Source organism: Hippopotamus amphibius, chromosome 13, assembly GCF_030028045.1.
Source record: "Hippopotamus amphibius kiboko isolate mHipAmp2 chromosome 13, mHipAmp2.hap2, whole genome shotgun sequence".
Taxonomy (NCBI): Eukaryota; Metazoa; Chordata; class Mammalia; order Artiodactyla; family Hippopotamidae; genus Hippopotamus; species Hippopotamus amphibius.
The window spans coordinates 102,424,835-102,444,099 of NC_080198.1; the positions used below are offsets into that span (position 1 = coordinate 102,424,835).

At 45.9% G+C, this 19,265-nt stretch overlaps 2 protein-coding genes across 2 annotated transcripts in view; both read left to right on the forward strand.

Moving 5' to 3' along the window:
• Positions 1 to 19,265, forward strand: part of POLN (DNA polymerase nu) — a 169,196-nt gene that overhangs the window by 40,068 nt on the left and 109,863 nt on the right. The window contains exons 7-11 of the mRNA XM_057704662.1: positions 5,355 to 5,467; positions 9,253 to 9,410; positions 11,954 to 12,022; positions 13,214 to 13,274; positions 13,943 to 14,007. Of these exons, the coding sequence (XP_057560645.1) occupies positions 5,355 to 5,467; positions 9,253 to 9,410; positions 11,954 to 12,022; positions 13,214 to 13,274; positions 13,943 to 14,007 (466 nt within the window). The remainder of the gene's footprint in view (positions 1 to 5,354; positions 5,468 to 9,252; positions 9,411 to 11,953; positions 12,023 to 13,213; positions 13,275 to 13,942; positions 14,008 to 19,265) is intronic.
• Positions 3,122 to 4,864, forward strand: LOC130834879 (heterogeneous nuclear ribonucleoprotein A1-like). Its single transcript, XM_057705903.1, has one exon. The coding sequence runs from the start codon at positions 3,202 to 3,204 to the stop codon at positions 4,099 to 4,101; it is 900 nt and encodes a 299-aa protein (XP_057561886.1). The 5' UTR covers positions 3,122 to 3,201; the 3' UTR covers positions 4,102 to 4,864.

Here is a 19,265-nt window from a genome sequence, read left to right on the forward strand (position 1 = left end):
CAAGGGAAAACCCACAAATAACATACAAGGGAACTCCCATCAGGTTAACAGCTGATTTCCCAGCAGAAACTCTGCAAGCCAGAAGGGAGTGGCATGATATATTTAAAGTGATGACAGGGAAGAACCTACAACCAAGAATACTCTACCCAGCAAGGATCTCATTCAGATTCGAAGGAGAAATCAAAAGCTTTACAGACAAGCAACAGCTAAGAGAATTCAGCACCACCAAACCAGCCCTACAACAAATGCTAAAGGAACTTCTCTAAGTGGGAAACAGAAGAGAAGAGAAGGACCTACAAAAACAAAAACAAAACAATTAAGAAAATGGTACTAGGAACGTACATATCGATAATGACCTTGAATGTAAATGGACTACATGCACCAACCAAAAGACACAGACTGGCTGAATGGATACAAAAACAAGACCCATATATATGCTGTCTACAAGAGACCCACTTCAGACCTAGGGACACATACAGACTGAACGTGAGGGGATGGAAAAAGATATTCCCTGCAAATGGAAATCAAAAGAAAGCTGGAATAGCGATACTCATATCAGATAAAATAGACTTTAAAATAAAAAATGTTACAAGAGACAAGAAAGGATACTACATAAAGATCAAGGGATCAATCCAAGAAGAGGAGCTAACAATGATAAATATATATGCACCCAATATAGGAGCACCTCAATACATAAGGCAAATGCTAGCAACTATGAAAGAGGAAATGCAAGGCAGAAATAGAGCCACAGGTGTAGAGAACAAACACATGGACATCAAGTGGGGAAAGCAGGGAGGGTTGGGGGGGAATGAATTGGGAGATTGGGATACCGAATTGTACACTCTAAATATATGCTGTTTATTGTCTGTTAACTGTAACTCAATAAAAGTTCTTTAAAAAAAAAAAAAAAGATTTATCACTCACGAGTCCTGGAGGGTACACAGCATGGCCAGGGCCACACAGCGAGGTTATGGGGAGAGAGAGAGAGAGAGCATAGACCTGGGGCTCTGCCATTTTAGGGTTTGAAGGAGGGGTGACGGGTTTCAAGGATTCACTCTTTATTGACTAATTTAAAGCATAAGAGCAGGAATTAGGGCACAGGAAGGTTGAGAAGCCACGTCATCACGCAGTCAGTTATCTGGGTTACACAGGGCTTTCTGGAAGAGGGAGCTTCATCTGGTTCCTTCTCTGGTTGTTTTGCCAGCAGCTGTGTTGCACAGCTGGCAACATGTCTGTTCAGGATGGGTGTCTTTTTGAAATGGGTGCTTTGGCAGTCAAAGCATGATGTCAGGCATGTACACCACAATGTGTACATGGGATGATGTTTGACAACAGAGCACTCTGCTCCCAAGAACCCATAACCTTCCTTTTGCATGATTTTCTTTTGAAAGAACAATTGGGCAGGCTTTTTCTATGGAAGACCTCTGTGAGAACAGGGCCCTAATATTTGGACAGCCTTTTCTGAATTCTGGATTTATATATTCTACTCGACATCCTCCACTGGACATCTGATGGTCTCTTCAGCTCCAGTCCTCCCTGTGCCTTTTGTTTTGCAGATGTGGCATAATTGACCTCTGTGACTGACTTAGAAAATACGCTGTGTTTCAGGCACTTTGTCTTACAAGATACTCTTTTTGTTATGTGTCCTTTCTTAAGCTAGAAATCAGATAGGCTGTGTCTCTTAGTGGAAGAGATCATAGTTGTTAGGTGGCCTTATTGAGAACTTCTGAGTTTCCAGCTACAAGAGCATCAAAGTGGGAGGATACTCCAGTAGTCCTAGCTCTTCTCCTTCATAAGGCCCCCACCCCTGCACAACCCCTCCAGGTCCAGCAGAGCTAAGACATGAAGCCTTGCTTTCAGCAGTGGTCCTCTTCATGGGAAACCAAAGTGAAAGCACACAAGAAAATGCAAAAAGCCTAAAAATGTCTGTCTGTGGAGCAAGCAGAGCTAATTGGACTCCAGGTTTCCTTCTTCCTCAGCCTTATCCCAAGACCCTCATTGATGTATTAATAAGGAGAGATGAGGGGCTTCCTAGGTGGCGCAGTGGTTGAGAACCTGCCTGCCATTGCAGGGGACACGGGTTCGATCCCTGCTCGAGGAAGATCCCACGTGCCACGGAGCAACTAAGCCCGTGCACCACAACTGTTGAGCCTGTGCTTTAGAGCCCGTGAGCCACAACTGTCAAGCCCATGTGCTGCAACTACTGAAGCCCACGCGCCTAGAGCCCGTGCTCCGCAACAAGAGAAGCCATGGCAATTAGGAGCCCATGCACCACAACGAAGAGTAGCCCCCCATCACCGCAACTAAAAAGAAAGCCTGCACACAGCAAAAAAGACCCAACACAGCCAATAAAATTAATTAATTAATTAAAAAAATAATAAAGAGAGATGAATACCTTGGGCCCTGGCAGCAGCAAGATTGAGTCTCAGACCTCAGCTTTGCCATTTCTCAGTTGTGTAAGGCTGGAAAAATTGTCTCACCCCTCCCAGCCTCAGTTTCCTTATCTGTAAAATGGATCTAGCTCTTGCCTAATGCGATTATGATAAGTTTCAACACAACAATCCTTGTGAAGTGTTTGGCGTGGTATTTGCGCATGGTAAGTGTTCAATAAATGTCAACTAATATGAATCCCATATTCAAGGAGCTCGTGATTTAATGGGGCCATGGTAAATTGCAGTATTGCAGGTGTGGTCCCAGCTGTAGCAGGTGTGTGGAGTACTACAGGAACAGGGGACTGGGCAACTCCCTGCCGAGGAATCAGGCCCTTGAGCAGTTTGTAGAAATTGCGGGAGGGAAATTTTAGGCAGGAATACAGCATGTGCTGCGGCCCTGAAGTCTGAGAGGAGGTGGCGCAGTCTGGTGATGAAGGAAAGAGAGTCCAGTGTGGGCAGAGGGTAGGCTGTTTGGGGCCGGCTGGGAGGAGTCCATGGCGTGTCAGCTCTGCTCAGGAGCTGGGGGCTTGGCTGTAGTGGTTGTGCTGCACCCAGGGATTGGCCCTGAACAACTGTGTGAACGCGAGTTCATCGCTAGTCTCTCTGTGTCTCAGCGTCACTATCTGTAAAATGCAGATAATAAGTAACACCTATCTCTGTCACCCAACAAATAGTGCAGGTGGCTGCGAATAAGAAAGGAAGTTTAGCTTTTCTGCCCGTGGACACTGCCGAGTAAGCATCGTTGACGTCTCCGCCCTCCACTGCCGTCATGTCTAAGTCAGAGTCTCCCAAAGAGCCCGGACAGCTGCGGAAGCTCTTCATCGGAGGTTTGAGCTTTGAAACAACCGATGAGAGTCTGAGGAGCCATTCTGAGCCATGGGGAACGCTCACAGACTGTGTGGTGATGAGGGATCCAAACGCGAAGCGCTCCAGAGGCTTCAGGTGTGTCACCTACGCCACTGTGGCGGAGGTGGATGTGGCCATGAATGCAAGGCCACACAAGGTGGATGGAAGAGTTGTGGAACCAAAGAGGGCCGTCTCAAGAGAAGATTCTCAAAGACCTGGTGCCCACTTAACTGTGAAAAAGATTTTTGTTGGTGGCATTAAAGAAGACACTGAGGAACATCACTTAAGAGATTATTTTGAACAGTATGGGAAAATTGAAGTGATTGAAATCATGACTGACCGAGGCAGTGGCAAAAAGAGAGGCTTTGCTTTCGTAACCTTTGATGACCATGACTCCGTAGACAAGATTGTCATTCAGAAATACCACACTGTGAATGGCCGCAACTGTGAAGTAAGGAAAGCCCTATCTAAGCAAGAGATGGCTAGTGCTTCATCGAGTCAGAGAGGTCGAAGTGGTTCTGGAAACTTTGGTGGTGGTCGTGGAGGTAGTTTTGGTGGGAATGACAACTTTGGTCGTGGAGGAAACTTCAGTGGTCGAGGTGGCTTTAGTGGCAGCTGCGGTGGTGGTGGATATGGTGGCAGTGGGGATGGCTATAATGGATTTGGTAATGATGGAAGCAATTTTGGAGGTGGTGGAAGCTACAATGATTTTGGCAGTTACAACAATCAATCTTCAAATTTTGGACCCATGAAGGAAAGGAACTTTGGAGGCAGAAGTTCTGGCCCCTATGGCGGTGGAGGCCAATACTTTGCCAAACCATGAAACCAAGGTGGCTGTGGCGGTTCCAGCAGCAGCAGTAGCTATGGCAGTGGCAGAAGGTTTTAATTACTGCCAGGATACAAAGCTTAGCAGGAGAGGAGAGCCAGAGGAGTGACAGGGAAGCTACAGCTTACAACAGATTTGTGAACTCAGCCAAGCACAGTGGTGGCAGGGCCTAGCTGCTACAAAGAAGACATGTTTTAGACAATACTCATGTGTATGGGCAAAAAAAACTTGAGGACTGTATTTGTGGCTAATTGTATAACAGTTTATTTTAGTTTCTGTTCTGTGGAAAGTGTAAAGCATTCCAACAAAGGGTTTTAATGTAGATTTTTTTTTTTGCACCCATGCTGTTGATTGCTAAATGTAATAGTCTGATCATGACACTGAATAAATGTCTTTAAAAAAAAAAAAGAAAGAAAAAAAAAAGAAAGGAAGTTTATCTGTGGTCTTAAGAATTGCAATTCAGGGGACTTCCCTGGTGGTGCAGTGGACACTGGTTTGATCCCTGGTTCTGGGAAGATCCCACATGCCATGGAGCAACTAAGCCTGTGCCCCACAACTACTGAGCCCTCATGCCACAACTACTGAAGGCCACACGCCTAGAGCCCATGCTCCGCAGCAAGAGAAGCCATTGCAATGAGAAGCCCACGCATGACCATGAAGAGTAGCCCCTGCTCGCCACAACTAGAGAAAGCCAGCGTGCAGCAACACAGACCTGATGCAGCCAAAAAGTAAATAAAGCCATAAAAAAAATGAATTGCAGTTCAGGACACAAAGATTCATTATTGTTCTACATAATGTTCCAGGGGAAGAGAAAGAGTCATGGGCTTATGAAAACAAAAAGCCACAACATTGTTAAAGTTGCCAGGTGAGAATTGTGACTGACTCTGATACAAGCCAGAAAACGTTTATCCTTCAGGAATTGCGAATTGTTTCAGGGTAGGGGTCCGCCAAGTAGATAGGGTGACCTGGGTTTCCAGCAGATGTTCTGGATGCCCCCATGAGGCCACAAGGTCAGATTCCATCCAAGCTGAGACGCACATTGGCTCTGTTCTTGGGACTGAGCAACACTGACCGTTTTGATTTTCCTTCCACACCTCGTAGGATGTGAGTTAATCTGCGGAAAGCTTTCAGAAGAAGAATGTCTGCCCACAGTACAGCATAAGTGACAGCTGTTAGCGGAGTAGTAATACTTTTCCAAGGTGAAAAGTTTCAAATTAGTGTCAATCAGTGAATGTCTTTTCCTCCTCTAGGAACGTGCTGCTTCAAACACTGAAACGTAAATGCCCAGTTATTTGTTTTAACGCAAAGGATTTTGTGAGAACAGTGCTGCAGTTTTTTGGCGATGATGGCAGTTGGAAGTGTGGTACGTTTTAGTTTTTAGAATCTCCTGAACTTAACTCTCCAACAGTGCTTCCTCCTGGAAATGGGAGCACGGTGAGGGCTGCCATGTGGCACAACTCGTGGGTGGGGGGTGGGAGGGAGGTCACACTGCTGCCATGCCCCACCTGTGCAGCCACGGGCCCGAGCCTGAGGAGCAATTTCCCTCTGTTTTAGATTATTTGAATTTTTTCAAATGTGTATTCCTTTTGTAATTTAAAATAGGGAAGAAGTAACTCATGCAGCATAGGCAGATGTTATTACTACAAATAGCTTCTATATAAACTTGCTAAGAATTAAAGTCCACAGTAATTAACATCAAAACAATATAAAACACATTTTTATCTTTCATTTAAAATTGTAAATAAGAATTTTTAAAACTTTTTTGTACTAGATGGACAGATACATAATAAAGTAAATATAGGAAGAGTGTTCATTGTAGATTCTAGGTAGTGGATATATGAGTGCTCACTGTACAGTTCTTTTCAAATCATCTGAATGTTTGAAAATATCCATAAGATCTTTTTATTGTACAAAATTTCTAAGACGTGCAAAATTACCTGGGATACAATGAGAAGTATGTATTTGGTCTTTGTCCCTGGTTCCTGGCACTCAGCTCCCAAAACCCGTGCAGTCCCCAGGGTGATGAGTGCCTTCGGTGTGTTGCTGGAGGCTGGAGGCCCCCGTGGCTTCAGGGTGGGCGTGGTCAACAGAAAGAGGAGGCACTGTTAGAGGAGCAGAGCTTTCAGTCGACCCTCGCCCTCCAGGAAGGGGAGGGGCAGGAGAGCACGTTAACCACCAGTGGCCGGTGACTTAATCACACCAACGTAATGAAACCTCCATAAAACCCCCTAGCCGGTGGGCTTCCTAGGTGAGCACGTCAGGGTGCTGGGAGGGGTGAACCTGGAGGGGGTGTGGAGGTTCTGCGCCCCCACCCCATGCCTTGCCCTGTGTGTCTCTTCCATCTGGCGGTTCCCGTGTTGTAGCCTTTATGATAAACAGGTGTCCGTAAATAAGGTTCTGTGAGCCGTTATAGCAAATGATGGACCCTGAGGAGGGGTCGTGGGAACCCCCCATTTACAGCTGTTTGGTCGGACGTGCAGGAGGCCCAGGACTTGGGGCTGGTGCCTGAAGTGGGGCCGTCTTGTGGGGCTGAGCCTTGACTGCAGGGTCTGCACTAACCCCAGGTAGTTTGTGTTAGACATGATTTGAGTCTTTGGACCTTGGCTGGCGTCTGCAGAGAACAGGAAGTATGCGGTGGGAAAAACACAACAGAATATACATTGCCCAGCTTCAACAGTTATCAACTATGGCCAGTCTCCTTTCCCCGTAACTCCCCACATCTCCACGTCTCCATCCCTGGGGCTATTTTGTAGCACATCTCCAGTGTCATATTAGTAACCTGTAAACATTTCAATTTCAGATGATGCTGTCATCACCTCCCCACACAATTAGCCATAATCTTTTCATGTTGTTAGCTATCCAGTCAGTGTTTTTACTTCCCATTGTCTTTAAATATTTTTGCTTGTTTGTTTTTGTTTTTCACAGTTTATTTGAATGGGGACCCAAACAGGGGTTAGTGTTGTCCTTTGCTCGGGTTTCTTATATTCTACATATTCTCCTGAGTTTCTCATATTCTACATATTCTCTCCCTCTGTTGTATTTTCTTGCAATTATTTCGTCATTTTTGACGGACTAGGCTTTTGTCCTGTAGGATTTCCCTTTCATGTCATTTAACATGTTCTCGCTCTTCTATTTCTTGTCGATTGGCAATGAGATTCAGTGGCCTGATCAGATTCAGGCTAGGTTTGGGGAGTGCAAGACTGAGCCTGACTTTGAGCGGTGTTGTGTCCTTCTGTCAGGAAATACACAGTGTCTGGTTGTTTATCTTTTTTGTGATGTTTGAATTGTTACTGTGATTTCATATGTTGAATCTTCTCCATCTTTCATATTTATCACCTTATCTAGAATCCATTTTCAATCTCTTCATTTTTTTAATTTAAAAAATATCTTTTCCATCTTTTTGAAAAAAAACTTAAGGCGTTATCTATTGCACTTATTTGCTTTTGTGTTTTGCCAGTTTAGTTTTTATTTCAGAAACGGTTTTTTGGTTTTACTGTGCTTTCCTGAATTCTTTCATTTCTTCATTAAGTTTTTCTTTTACTAAGTCACCTAATCTATAAGAATTTCTAACTCTGAGTTCTTTATTTGTTGTAACTTCAATCGTTTTCTTAATTTTTCTTAGCTTGCTTAAAATCTGTTTTGTTGGCATTTCTTTTTCAACTACTGCCATTCTCCCCATTGTGGGGCTTGTCCTGGCAGCTTCAGTTTATTAGTTACAGGAGTGTATAGGGACCAGACCCCAGACCATTCCAGTGCTGTCAGACCTTCCCTGAGGATTTTAAAAAATACGAGGATGAGTCAAAAATTATCTGCACTCCAGTTGTTATTAAAACTTCTATAAATTCTACAGCTAGAGTGTGGATAATTTTTGACTCACCCTCGTATATGTTAATAAGAACACTTAATTTTGAACATTAGAGTTTTGAAGAGGCAAGTAGAATCACAGAGTCTGGCTGGGTCAGTGTTGGCAGACATGGTTACGTAATGTCATGATGGCTGACTTGGGCGTCAAGTAGCCAGAGGGCCTGCCGACTTCCTGTCACCCCAAGTCCCAAATCTGCCAACATAGGAGACTTCCTACATATCAAACGGAGAAGCAGTGATACTGGCTGCTTTGGTAAATATAAGTCTCTTAGACTCCTATGATTTAAAGATGCCAGAAAATATTGTAATATTTAGTGGGATGTGATCTAAGACTACAGTTTTATTTAAAGGCAAACTCCTTGTTTTTGTAAAGCACACTTCAGAATGTTAAAGTAACTTCCGAAAGCAATCTCTTAGGATTCAGACGTATCTCTTAATTTATCAGCTGCGCCAGGCTTTTATAGCTCCCTCTCCATGTCTAAAATACTCTGGTACTAAAATGCATTTAGCAAACATCACTTTTACGGTTTGAAAAGCACCTTCATGAGTGTCCCACGAATACGTACAGTGATCTTTCTCCCAGTTTTCAGACGAGAAAACTAACACTTAAGAGGTGACATGGCCTCCCAGGCTTGTGGGTGGCCTTGCACCCTGGTTTTTTTCACACGTCACAGTGCAGCACACAAGCTGTTTCACAGGGTATCCTCACAGCAGGTGACTGCACAGAATATCTGGCATCTTCACCCTCAAGTACACTGCCCACCTGCCGGCTGCTGTGCGCTCAGGGGGTTCCACCGCTCCTCTTTCACTCGCAAGACGCCGGTTCCTGACACCTCGATGTGGGGTCAGGAGGGCCTGGAGGCAGCCCAGTGGGAGGGTGGAGGAGGGGAGACTTGGAAAGAGTGGACGTGGGGACACACATGGTTGAAAAGAGAGGTGAGCAGGGCAGAGAGGCTCCGTAGCAGGGAGAAAAGTGGGGGAGAGAAGGCAAGGGTGTGGCTGAGGGTTCTGACTTCTATCTCTTTCAGCGATTTTGGGAGAGCTGGTTTGGGACGGATTCCCCGTGGAGACTGGCTGTACGGGACCTGGTTGGTGGAGACCACTCTTATCAAGGGTTCAGCATTCTTTAGGAATGACCGAGCATCACTTTGGTACTTAGCTCTGTGACTTGAGGGGATGGTAGTCCCATAATTATTCATTTGAACCTTGAGAACCTTGTTAAAACAGGGAAAAGTGTAATTATTCATTTTTCTTAGAATGAGTAAGTGACCTTTCTCTCTGTAGTTGCTGATTTTGTGGGGCTAGATCCCAGAATTGCTGCATGGCTTATAGATTCTAGTGATGCTGCAGCTTCTTTTGAAGATTTAGTGGCAAAATACTTCAGGAACTCCATCACTGTCAAGGTGAACAGCACATATGGAAATTCCTCAAGGAAGACTGTGGTAAGTTGTTTTAAGATAAGGTTTATCAACCTTAATACAATCCTGATTTTCCTCTAGGAACCTTTTCTACTTCATAGACAGTTCAGTAGTAAAAAGAACATTGCTGACATTCATTTTTACTTATTCAGCAGAAATGCTTTTCACCCTGACATTTCTGGTACAGGATACTGAACAGGATGGGAGATTTCTGTCCCTTTGTGAAACTGCCCCTGGGAGATGCCATTCACATCGTGATTCTTCAAAATGGATTCTTTGTGTCAGAGAGTCACCTGCTCTGTGAGCGGAGAGCTGCTTGTCTCGAAATTCTCGGTGATGGTGGCACAGCCACGGTGGCTCTCCTCGGTCCCCGTGGGGAGAATTGTCGAGGCTGCAGGTCTGTCTCTCCGAGCCCCCTCTCTGGAAATGCACCCAATGGTTAGGAGCCACTGTGTGGAGAAGCTCTGGAACCCGGCCCGGAGGCCAGCGAGAGGGAGACTTGACCTGCCGTGCCGCAGGGCCAGAGGAGGCGTCCCAGCGGGAGCAGCGCCGGCTACCGTCAGGCCACGCTGTTTAGGCTTCCTGGTTGTGGGTTACCAGGCACGTGTTAAAAGCATGACTCCAAGGCCGCGCAGGAGGCCGTGTGAGCTTGTCCTGCATGCTGGGGCTGAGCTGGGGCGCTTGGGGCACTTGATACTACAGACCCGCTGAGGCTGGGAGGGTGGGTGGGAGGGGGAATCTGTGTCAGATGGGCGCTTGGGGTTGGAAATGCAGAAACTCCCTCTCCCTTAATTTAAGAAGAGATTTGTCAGAGGAATGTGGGGTAGCTCAGAGCCTCAGAGGAAAAGCAGAACCAAGCTTTGGGAAGACAGGAGCCAGGGGGCTCTAGGGACCCAGGCAGTAGGGACCCACAGGCCCGGGGCCAGCAATGAGCCGTGATCCTTTCCTCCTTGCCTCGCTTTTGTCCAAGAGTCGAGGTTTTAGCGCTCAGAGGCTCCTTTCCACCACCGAGCCCCGCGTCTGCCCCTTGGCAGGGCAGGCAGGGCGTGGAGATTAGCAGTCCCCCCAAACGCGTGCTGCTAGGGAGGGAACTTCCCAGACAGGAGCCGAGCTGTTACTGCTGAGGGAAGGATTGTCCGCTGTGTGTTATCAGCCCCGATTTACAGCTGAGACCCCAGGTGCAGAAGGGTTCATGTACACGCACCTTGCCCAAGGTCCAGCCGCGGCCATGGTTCAGTTTAGAGTTTGGATTTCTGACTGTATAGTTTCTTCCCAGTATGCACGTGTGCACGTTACAGATGGGAGTAGCTGCACGGAGCAAAATCCCAGCTCCCTGACCAGAAGGCGGTGCCCTCACCCAGGCCCAGCAGCTGCTCCCAAAGCCGTGCGACTCAGCCACTCCCTGCGTGCAGTTGCCTTAGGGTTCTGCCAGGAGCTTCGCCCCAAGCCCTCCTCCATACGCTGGGCAGGAAGGAGGCTGCCTGGGATGAACTTCCACTTGCATCTTATGACACAGGCCAGCGGTGTGTCTGTTGTGGAAGCACGAGGTGCGGCAGCAGGCGGAGGTGGAGGTAGAAGTCGGGCCACTGCTCCGCAGGGTCTGCGGCGCCTGCTGCCCTGGAGAGGTGGTGTAAGAGGAGGGGAAAGGAAAGCGCGTGGTAGGTTGAAGGAGCAGCAGGGAAACAGTGAGGACTCCTGGGCAGGCAGCGAGACCTTGAGACCTCGCCAGGCGAGAAGGAAGATGCAACCACGGGGAGAGGAGATGCGGCAGGGCTGAGCTGCTCAGGGCCTGAGCTCCGCCTGGAACGTGACCGCGTCCCGGGGAAGCCTCGCGGGTCAGCGCTGTTGTGTAGGAAGTGCGTTCAGGCAGCAAGGCGGCCGCCATCTACCCGGCACGTGTGCTTGTGGTGCTGCCCAGCTAGTGGTTCCCGAGAGAGCCAAGACCCGGGGTGACTGCCAGACAAACGCAGCGTGCACAGCCAGCTGCCGCTCATCGTGGGGGCGCGGGGTTCTCTAACACTGAGTCTGGGGGGCTGTGTGCCAGGTGAGGGGGGCAGTGGGGACACAGGGCTCTGGGCAGGGGGCAGAATTAGACTGAGGGTCGGGGCCAAGACTCACCACTGCCCTCTTTGTCAGTTGAACACAGACACTGTTGGCCCACCTCCCAGGGTCTCTGTGTGTGTCTGGGGCGAGGACACATGGTGAGTGTGGGCGAGACACGTGGCTCCGAGACGCTTGTGGTGGGTGGAGGTGGTGAGCCGAAGGGCCGGGTCTCTCTCCTTCTGTCTCTACAGCACCGTGCAATTTTTGCACCTTGGACACATAGCTTCTTTGTGGTTCATTTCCTGTAAAATGAGGAAAATTGGGTTGGGGAGAAAGTAAGAAAAGCAATAAGTAGCTAGAATTTGCCCGAGAAGTACCTTCCGTGGTGTGGGAACTGCTCTACTTGAGGCAAAGGTGGCGGCACCAGACATGTGATCCCTGCCGAAGAAAGAGTGTTGCTTCCTAGGTTGTGATGACATTGCTGCCAAATGTGCCTAATTTTTCATTCTTTTCATCTTTTAAAGAACCAGAATGTATGTGCGAACCTGAGGGTGCTCTACAGACTTACGATGGGCCTTTGTTCCCAGCTGAAGGCAAGGCATTTCATTGTAACTTCACCGTCTGAGGGCCACCTTTCACGCGCATCCCTGCTCACAGGCAGCACCACCCTTGGGGTCTTTGTGCAGGAAGCGGGGTTCTGAGGCCAGGTGAACCTGTGCATCACTCCTGGAGGGGCAGTGGGATAACAAGACCTGAAGTGTTTTAAATGTTTTCTATAGGTTGACAACAATGGTAACGTTTTTTTTAAAGACTCCTACTCAATTGGAACATTTCTAACGCTGCAGTTAACATAAAAGCTAAGAGTTTATTTCAGTTAGTAGTGATGGACACAGCTCCACTTAGTCTCATTGGGAAGCAGAGGTCATTAAGGGTTGAATGAAGGGACTGCGTACCACAGCAAGGGCAGGAGTCTCCGTCCAGGAGACGGAGAAGCCTGCGGGGACAGGAAAAGCTGGAAGTTTTTCCACCCCTGGGCTCAAAGGGTGGGCTGTTACTGGGACCCTGGGAAAGCAGTGGCCCTGCAGGGGGTGGCTGGCCAGGAGCTGGGCACCAGAAGTGCTGGCTGCAGGCTGAGGACTGGGGCCACCGTGGGCTGGTGCGGGGGAGACCCGCTTCCCTCTGCTTCTGCCCCCAAGTGGGCAAAACCAGCCTGAGGGCAGAGAAGGAGCCTGGTTGATGTGGCCTGGAGGGCCTCAACCCTTCCTCCAGGGCCAAGAGCAGGACAGAGGGTGGGTCCTGGGGCAGCCGAGAAGGGGAGGGTACAGTGGAAGGGCAGGCGAGGCTGAGGGCTCTCAGATGGAAACCCTGATAAAGAGCTGGGAGGTGATCTGAGCAGATGAAGATGGTGCACGTCTCGCCACATTAATTTATAAAGTCTATGCAAAATCGATGAAAATTCTAGTTAAATTATTGGGAATTCAGAAAACCTATTCTGAAATTAAAATAGGAGACTAAAAGTCCACAAGTACTTAAATCACACTTAAAAATGAGAACGCTTAAAGAAAAGTGGGAGAGGGACTTGTCCCTCCAGACATTTCTGAATATCTCCTAGGACTTGGTAATAAAATAGGGCACTTGACCGAAATAGGGGTTTTATTAGGAAGGAGGATGGGGGACCAGCCATGTCCACTAGAGGACTTGCTCAATGAAACTAAGTAGGCTGTTCAGCAGACGCAGGTAGAAATAATAGTTTAACACTGATGTCATTTCTTCCTGTGAAACAGGTTTATGGTTTATGGCAGCTGTTTTGTACTTTAGAGCTTCCTCTGATACCAATTTTGGCAGGTAAGTTACCATAAACAGTCATCTTTCTGGAGAGTTCTTTGTAGTGTTTGGGAAGACTGTTTTCTCTTAGTTTGGGATAGGTAGAGCATCACATGGGCACTGAAGAGGTTTAAAGCCCTTAACTTTCCCTTTCTGTAACAAGAGGGGTTGGACTACAGCTCCTCTTGGTCTAGAAGGACTCGAAGGTGCTGACATCTGCGTCACACGGGATCTCTTCTGTACTGCCTGTTCTGCAGAAGTCCTGGCCGAGGGGTGATCCCCCTCTTCTGACTCCCACGCCCCCGAGAGCAGTGGTGGTGGGAGGGGGACTGTCTGGATGTTTTCTGGGTCAGCAGTTGTCCTGGTCCTGGTGCGTTGGACCCTCCCGCTTCGTGAGAACCCTGTGCAAGGACTATTGCAGGCTCTCCTTTGCCCTTTCTCTTACCCCCCAACCCACCCTGTCCTGCTGGGCACCCGGGAGAGCAGAGCCCAGCGCCCTGCAGCCGAGCAGCCGGGGGCAACTCTCCATCCCGAGTCCCCACACCCACTGACCCTCGTGGACGCTGCTGGGCTTGCATGGTCATCTTGGTCCTCCTTGGGGGTGAGGCTTGCTCCTGGCACTGCAGTTTTTCTCACAAGTGATTCATTGATGCAGTACAAATCTTACCTGCTTTGGTTTTGAATCACAGTGATGGAAAGCCACCGCATTCGGGTGAACAAGGAAGAGATGGAGAGGACTTCGGCACTTCTTGGGGTACGTTCTTGTGTCAGACTGCCTGCATGGGTGAGCGTGCTCCTGTCTGATGTGTTGCTCCCGTGGCAGTTCTAGGGTGACTGACTTTCCTTTTCTTCTCTTCCTCATTTGCCCCAGACTGATGTTGGCACTGTTCTTATCTCTGACTCCTGCAGGGGAGTACCACGCTTTTTTCTTTTTTTTGGCTGTGTTGGGTCTTTGTTGCTGCTTGTGGGATTTCTCTAGTTGTGGTGAGCGGGGGCTGCTCTTTGTTGTGGTGCGTGGGCTTCTCATCCCAGTGGCTTCTCTTGTTGCAGAGCCCGGGCTCTCGGTGCGAGGGCTTCAGTAGTTGCAGCACTCGGGCTCAGCAGTTGTGGCTCTTGGGCTCTAGAGCTCAGGCTCTCCATGTTGTGGTGCATGGGCTTAGTTGCTCCGCAGCATGTGGGATCTTCCTGGACCGGGGTCGAACCCGTGTCCCCTGCATTGGCAGGCAGATTTCTAACCCACGTGCCATCAGGGAAGCTCCGAGTACCACTCTTTGAAAGGATTGAAACAAGTGTCACATCTGGTTGCTCCCCATGCAGATGTGTGCATGGTTTAATGGATACCCACTGACCTTCTCCAAACTTAGGTTCTTCTTGCAAGGAAAGTGCCCCTTGAGTTGGTGAGGGGAATTCATGGGTTTCTTGGATTTTTTAAAAAAACAAAATCAAAGTTTTCTAACTGAAAAATAAAAAATACAGAGGGATGCGTAAAGGTGCATGAAAAAGATGCATTAGGTGTCCCACCCGGGTTGTTTTAAAGGAAACTCCGGTATGAGCATCACCTAGGTCAAAGCAGAGAATTTCCGGAAGCCCCACTTGCCCTTTCCTATCAGGACCCCCTTCCTGCTGCCAAAAGTAACCCCTTTCCTGACTTTTATAGTTGTTTCACTGTTGGTTTCCAATACGGTTTTCCACTTCAAAGCCTAAGCGATGTAGTCGTCTCTCCTGAAGGAGCTGTAAGTTAACGGTTGTGTCTGACCTCTCACTCGGCCCATCTCTCAGCTCCCTTGGTGCCTCGTCCTCCGTTGCATGACTCCACCCACTGTGGATGGCATCAGGTTGTTTCCAGTTTGCAGGCGTCACAAACCATGCTGCACCCCTGAGCATGTCTCCTGGGCCTGTGGGCACATGCTTCTTGGGGTACGAGGCAGGGTGGGCTGCTGCTGCAGCTTCATCAGACAACACCGAATTGCTTTCCGAGGTTGCAGCTTCCAGAAGTGCACACAGGGTTCTGTCCTTGTGCATCCTCACCCGCACAGGTCACGGGTCCACAGGACTCTTGGTAGAGCTGTTTTTTGTGAGGACGTAATGGTATCTCATTCTATTGTCCTGATTACTGAGGAAGTTTTAGCTTTTACTTCATCACTGGCTGTTAGGAGTTTCTCTTTGGTAAAGGATCTGCTCAAAATTTTTACCCATTTTTATATTGAGGGTTTTGCCTTTCACTTTCTAATTTATAGGACATGTTGATATATTCTGGTTACAAGCCAGTTACATGTACCTTCACCATCTCTGTCTTACCTTTTTACTCTCGTAATGGTGTCTTTTGATCAACAGAAGTTCTTAATTTTTAATGTAGTGCAATTTATCAGTCTTTTTCTTTGTGGTTAGTGCTTTTTGCATCCTGTTTAAGAAATCTTTCCATACTTCAAGCTCATGAAGTGTTCTTATGTGTTATGTTTGAAGCTATTTTCATTAGCCTTTGCATTTAGGTTTTTAAACCTGGAACTGATTTTCTTCTATTTAAGTACTTTTTTAATTGAGAAAGAAATTACATACAATGAATAGTGCAAATCTTTTAAAATTTATTGTGATAAAACATACTTAAGATTTACCATTTTAACCATTTGTAACTACACAGTACAGTGGCATTAAGTACATTCACGTTGTGGTGCAGCCGTCACCACTATCCAGCTCCAGAAAACTGGATAAAACCCTGTGCCTATTCAGCAGTAACTCCCCATCCTCTCCTTCCCCCACTTTCTGGCGACCAGCACTCTTCTTTCTGTCTCTATGACTTCGACTACTCTGAGTGCTTCATGTTAAGTGGTATCATACGGTATTTGTCTTTTTGTGACCAGCTCATTTCACCAGCTCATTTCACTTAGCATAGTGTCCTCAAGGTTCATTCATGTAGCATATTGCAGAATTTCCTTCCTTTTTGAGGCTGAATAATATTCCATTGTATGTACATACCACATTTTGACTCTCTGTCCATCTGTTGTTGGATGCAACCTAGGTTGCTTCCATATTTTAGCTATTGTGAATTTCAGCAATGAAAATTGATATATAAATATTTCTTTGAGATCCTACTTTCAGTTCCTTTGACTATATACCCAGAAGTGAATTGTTAAATCTTGTGGTAATTCTGCTTTTAATTTTTTGAGGAACCACCATAGTTTTACCACAGCACCTGTACCATTTTATATTTCCACCAACAGTGCACAAGGGTTCCAGTTTTTCTATATCCTCGTCAACGCTTATTGTTTTCTCTTTTTTTTATAGTAGCCATCCTAATGGATGTGAGGTGATATCTCATAGTTTCAATTTGCATTTCACTGATGATTAGTGATGTTGAGAGTTTTTTAATATACTTATTGGCCATTTGTACATCTTCTTTGGAAAAAATGTCTATTCAAGTCCTTTGCCCATTGTCGAATTGGGTTGTTTGGTTTCGTTTTGTATTTTCTTATTATTGTTGAGTTTTAGGAGTTCTCTATATATTTTGGATATTAATCCCTTATCAAGATACATGATTTTCAAATATTTTCTCCCATTCTTTGGGTTGCCTTTTTACTCTGTTGATACAGGTTTTTGATGCACAAAATTTTTAAATTTTCATAAAGTCCAATTTAAAGATTCGTTGCCTGTGCTTTTGGTGTTGTATCCAAGAGATCATTGCCAAATCCAATGCTCTGAGGATTTTGTCCTGTTTTCTTCTAAGAGTTTTATTATTTTAGGTCTCACATTTAGGTCCTTGATCAATTTTGAGTTAATTTTTGTATATGGTGTTAGATAAGGGTCTGGCTTCAATTTTCTGTATGTGGATATCCAGTTTTCCCAGCACCATTTGTTGAAAAGACTGCCCTATCTCCATGGAATGGTCTTGGCACTCTTCAAAATCATTTGACCATATAAGCAAGGATTTATTTCTGGGATCACTATTTTATTCCCTTGGTCTGTATGTCTGTCTTTATGCCAATACCACACTACTTTTTTTTTTTAATGTGCTAGGTATTTGTTCTGCTTTATTTATATTAACTCATCAAATCCTCCCAATAACCCTCTTTTTTTTTTTTTTTTTTTTTTTTTTTAAATTGGCTGTGTCGGGCCATGGTTACTAAACATGGTTGCGGTGAGCCGATGCTACTCTTTGTTGAAGTACACAGGCTTCTCAATGCAGTGGCTTCTCTTGTTGTGGAGCATGGGCTCTAGACGCGAGGACTTCAGTAGTTGTGACACATGGGCTCAGTAGTTGTGGCTCACAGGCTCTAGAGTGCAGGCTCAGTAACTGTGGCGCATGGGCTTAGTTGCTTTGCGGCATGTGGGTTCTTCCCGGATCAGGGCTCGAACCCGTGTCCCCTGCAGTGGCAGGCGGATTCTTAACCACTGTGCTACCAGGGAAGCTCAAACCCTCTTTTTTTTTTTTTTTTTAGGCTCTTTATTGGAATATAATTGCTTTACACTCTTGTACCAGTTTTTGAGGTACACCAATGTCAATCAACTGTATTTATACACATATCCCCATGTTCCCTCCCTCCTGCGACTCTCCCCCACCCTCCCCATCCTGGCCCTCAAAGGCATCACCCATCATCGAGTTGATCTCCCTTTGTTATACAGCAACTCCCCACTGGCTATCTATTTTACAGTTGGTAGTATATATATGTCTATGCTACTCTCTCACTTCGTACCAGCTTCCTCTTCGGCCCCCGCCCCCCCAACCTCGTGTCCTCCAGTCCATTCTGGGCATGTGCATCTTTATTCTTGTCACTGGGATCATCAGTAACATTTTTTTTTAGATTCCGTATATATGAGTTAGCATACAGTATTTCTTTTTCCCTTTCTGGCTTACTTCACTCTGTATGACAGACTCTAGGTCTATCCACCTCATTACATATAGCTCCATTTCATTCCTTTTTATAGCTGAGTAATATTCTATTGTATATATATGCCACATCTCCTTTATCCACTCATTTGTTGATGGACATTTAGGTTGCTTCCATGTCCTGGCTATTGTACCACACTACTTTTATTACTGTAGCTTTGTAGTAAGTTTTGAAAGCAGGTAGCATGGGTCCTGCAGTTTTGTTCCTTTTTTTCAAGATTATTTTGGCTACTTGCTGTCCCTTAAGATTCCATATGAATTTTAGGATGGATTTTTCTATTTCTGAAAAAAATGTCTTTAGGATTTTGATAGGGATTACATTGAATCTGTAGATTTACTTTGGTATTGACATCTTAGTGTATTGCCTTCTAATTCATGAACATGAGATGTGTTTCCATTTATTTATGTCTTTTAGAATTTCTTTCAGCAGTGTTTTGTAGTTTTCATTGTGTATGTCTTTACCTCCTTGGTTAAGTTAATTCCTAAGTGTTTTACTCTTTTTGATACTATTGTGAATGGATTTGTTTTTGTAATTTCCATTTCAGATTGTTCGTGTATAGAAATGAAACTGATTTTTTTTGTGTTGGTGTGTCCTGCTATTTTGCTGAGTTCAAAAAGTTCTAACAGTTTGTGTGTGTGTGTGTGTGTGTGTGTGTGTGGAATCTTTAGAGTTTTCTACATGTAAAATCGTATTATCTGCAAACAGGGTAATTTGGGGTGCCTTTTATTTTTTTTTCTTGACTAATTGCTCTGGCTAGAACTTCCATACCTTGTTGAATAGAAGTGGTGAAAGCAAACATTCTTGCTTTTTTCCTGATCTTAGAGGATCTTTCACCACTGAGTATGATGCTTGCTGTGCATTTTTCATTTATAACTTTTATTATATTGAGTTGGTTTTGTTCCAGTCCTAGTTGTCTGAGTGTTTTTATCATAAAAGCGTGTTACATATTGTCAGATGCTTTTTCTGCATCATTTGAGATGATCATGTATTTTCCTCCCATCCATCCTGTTGATGTGGCATAGTACATTGATTAATTTTCATATGTTGAACCATCCTTGCATTCCATGAGTCAATCCCACTTCATCATGGTGTATAATCCTTTCAATATACCACTGAATTCTGCTTGCTA

What these genes read in the sequence shown, in the direction of transcription:
- LOC130834879 (XM_057705903.1), top strand. Translation starts at nt 3,202, where the DNA reads ATGTCTAAGTCAGAGTCTCCCAAAGAGCCCGGACAGCTGCGGAAGCTC.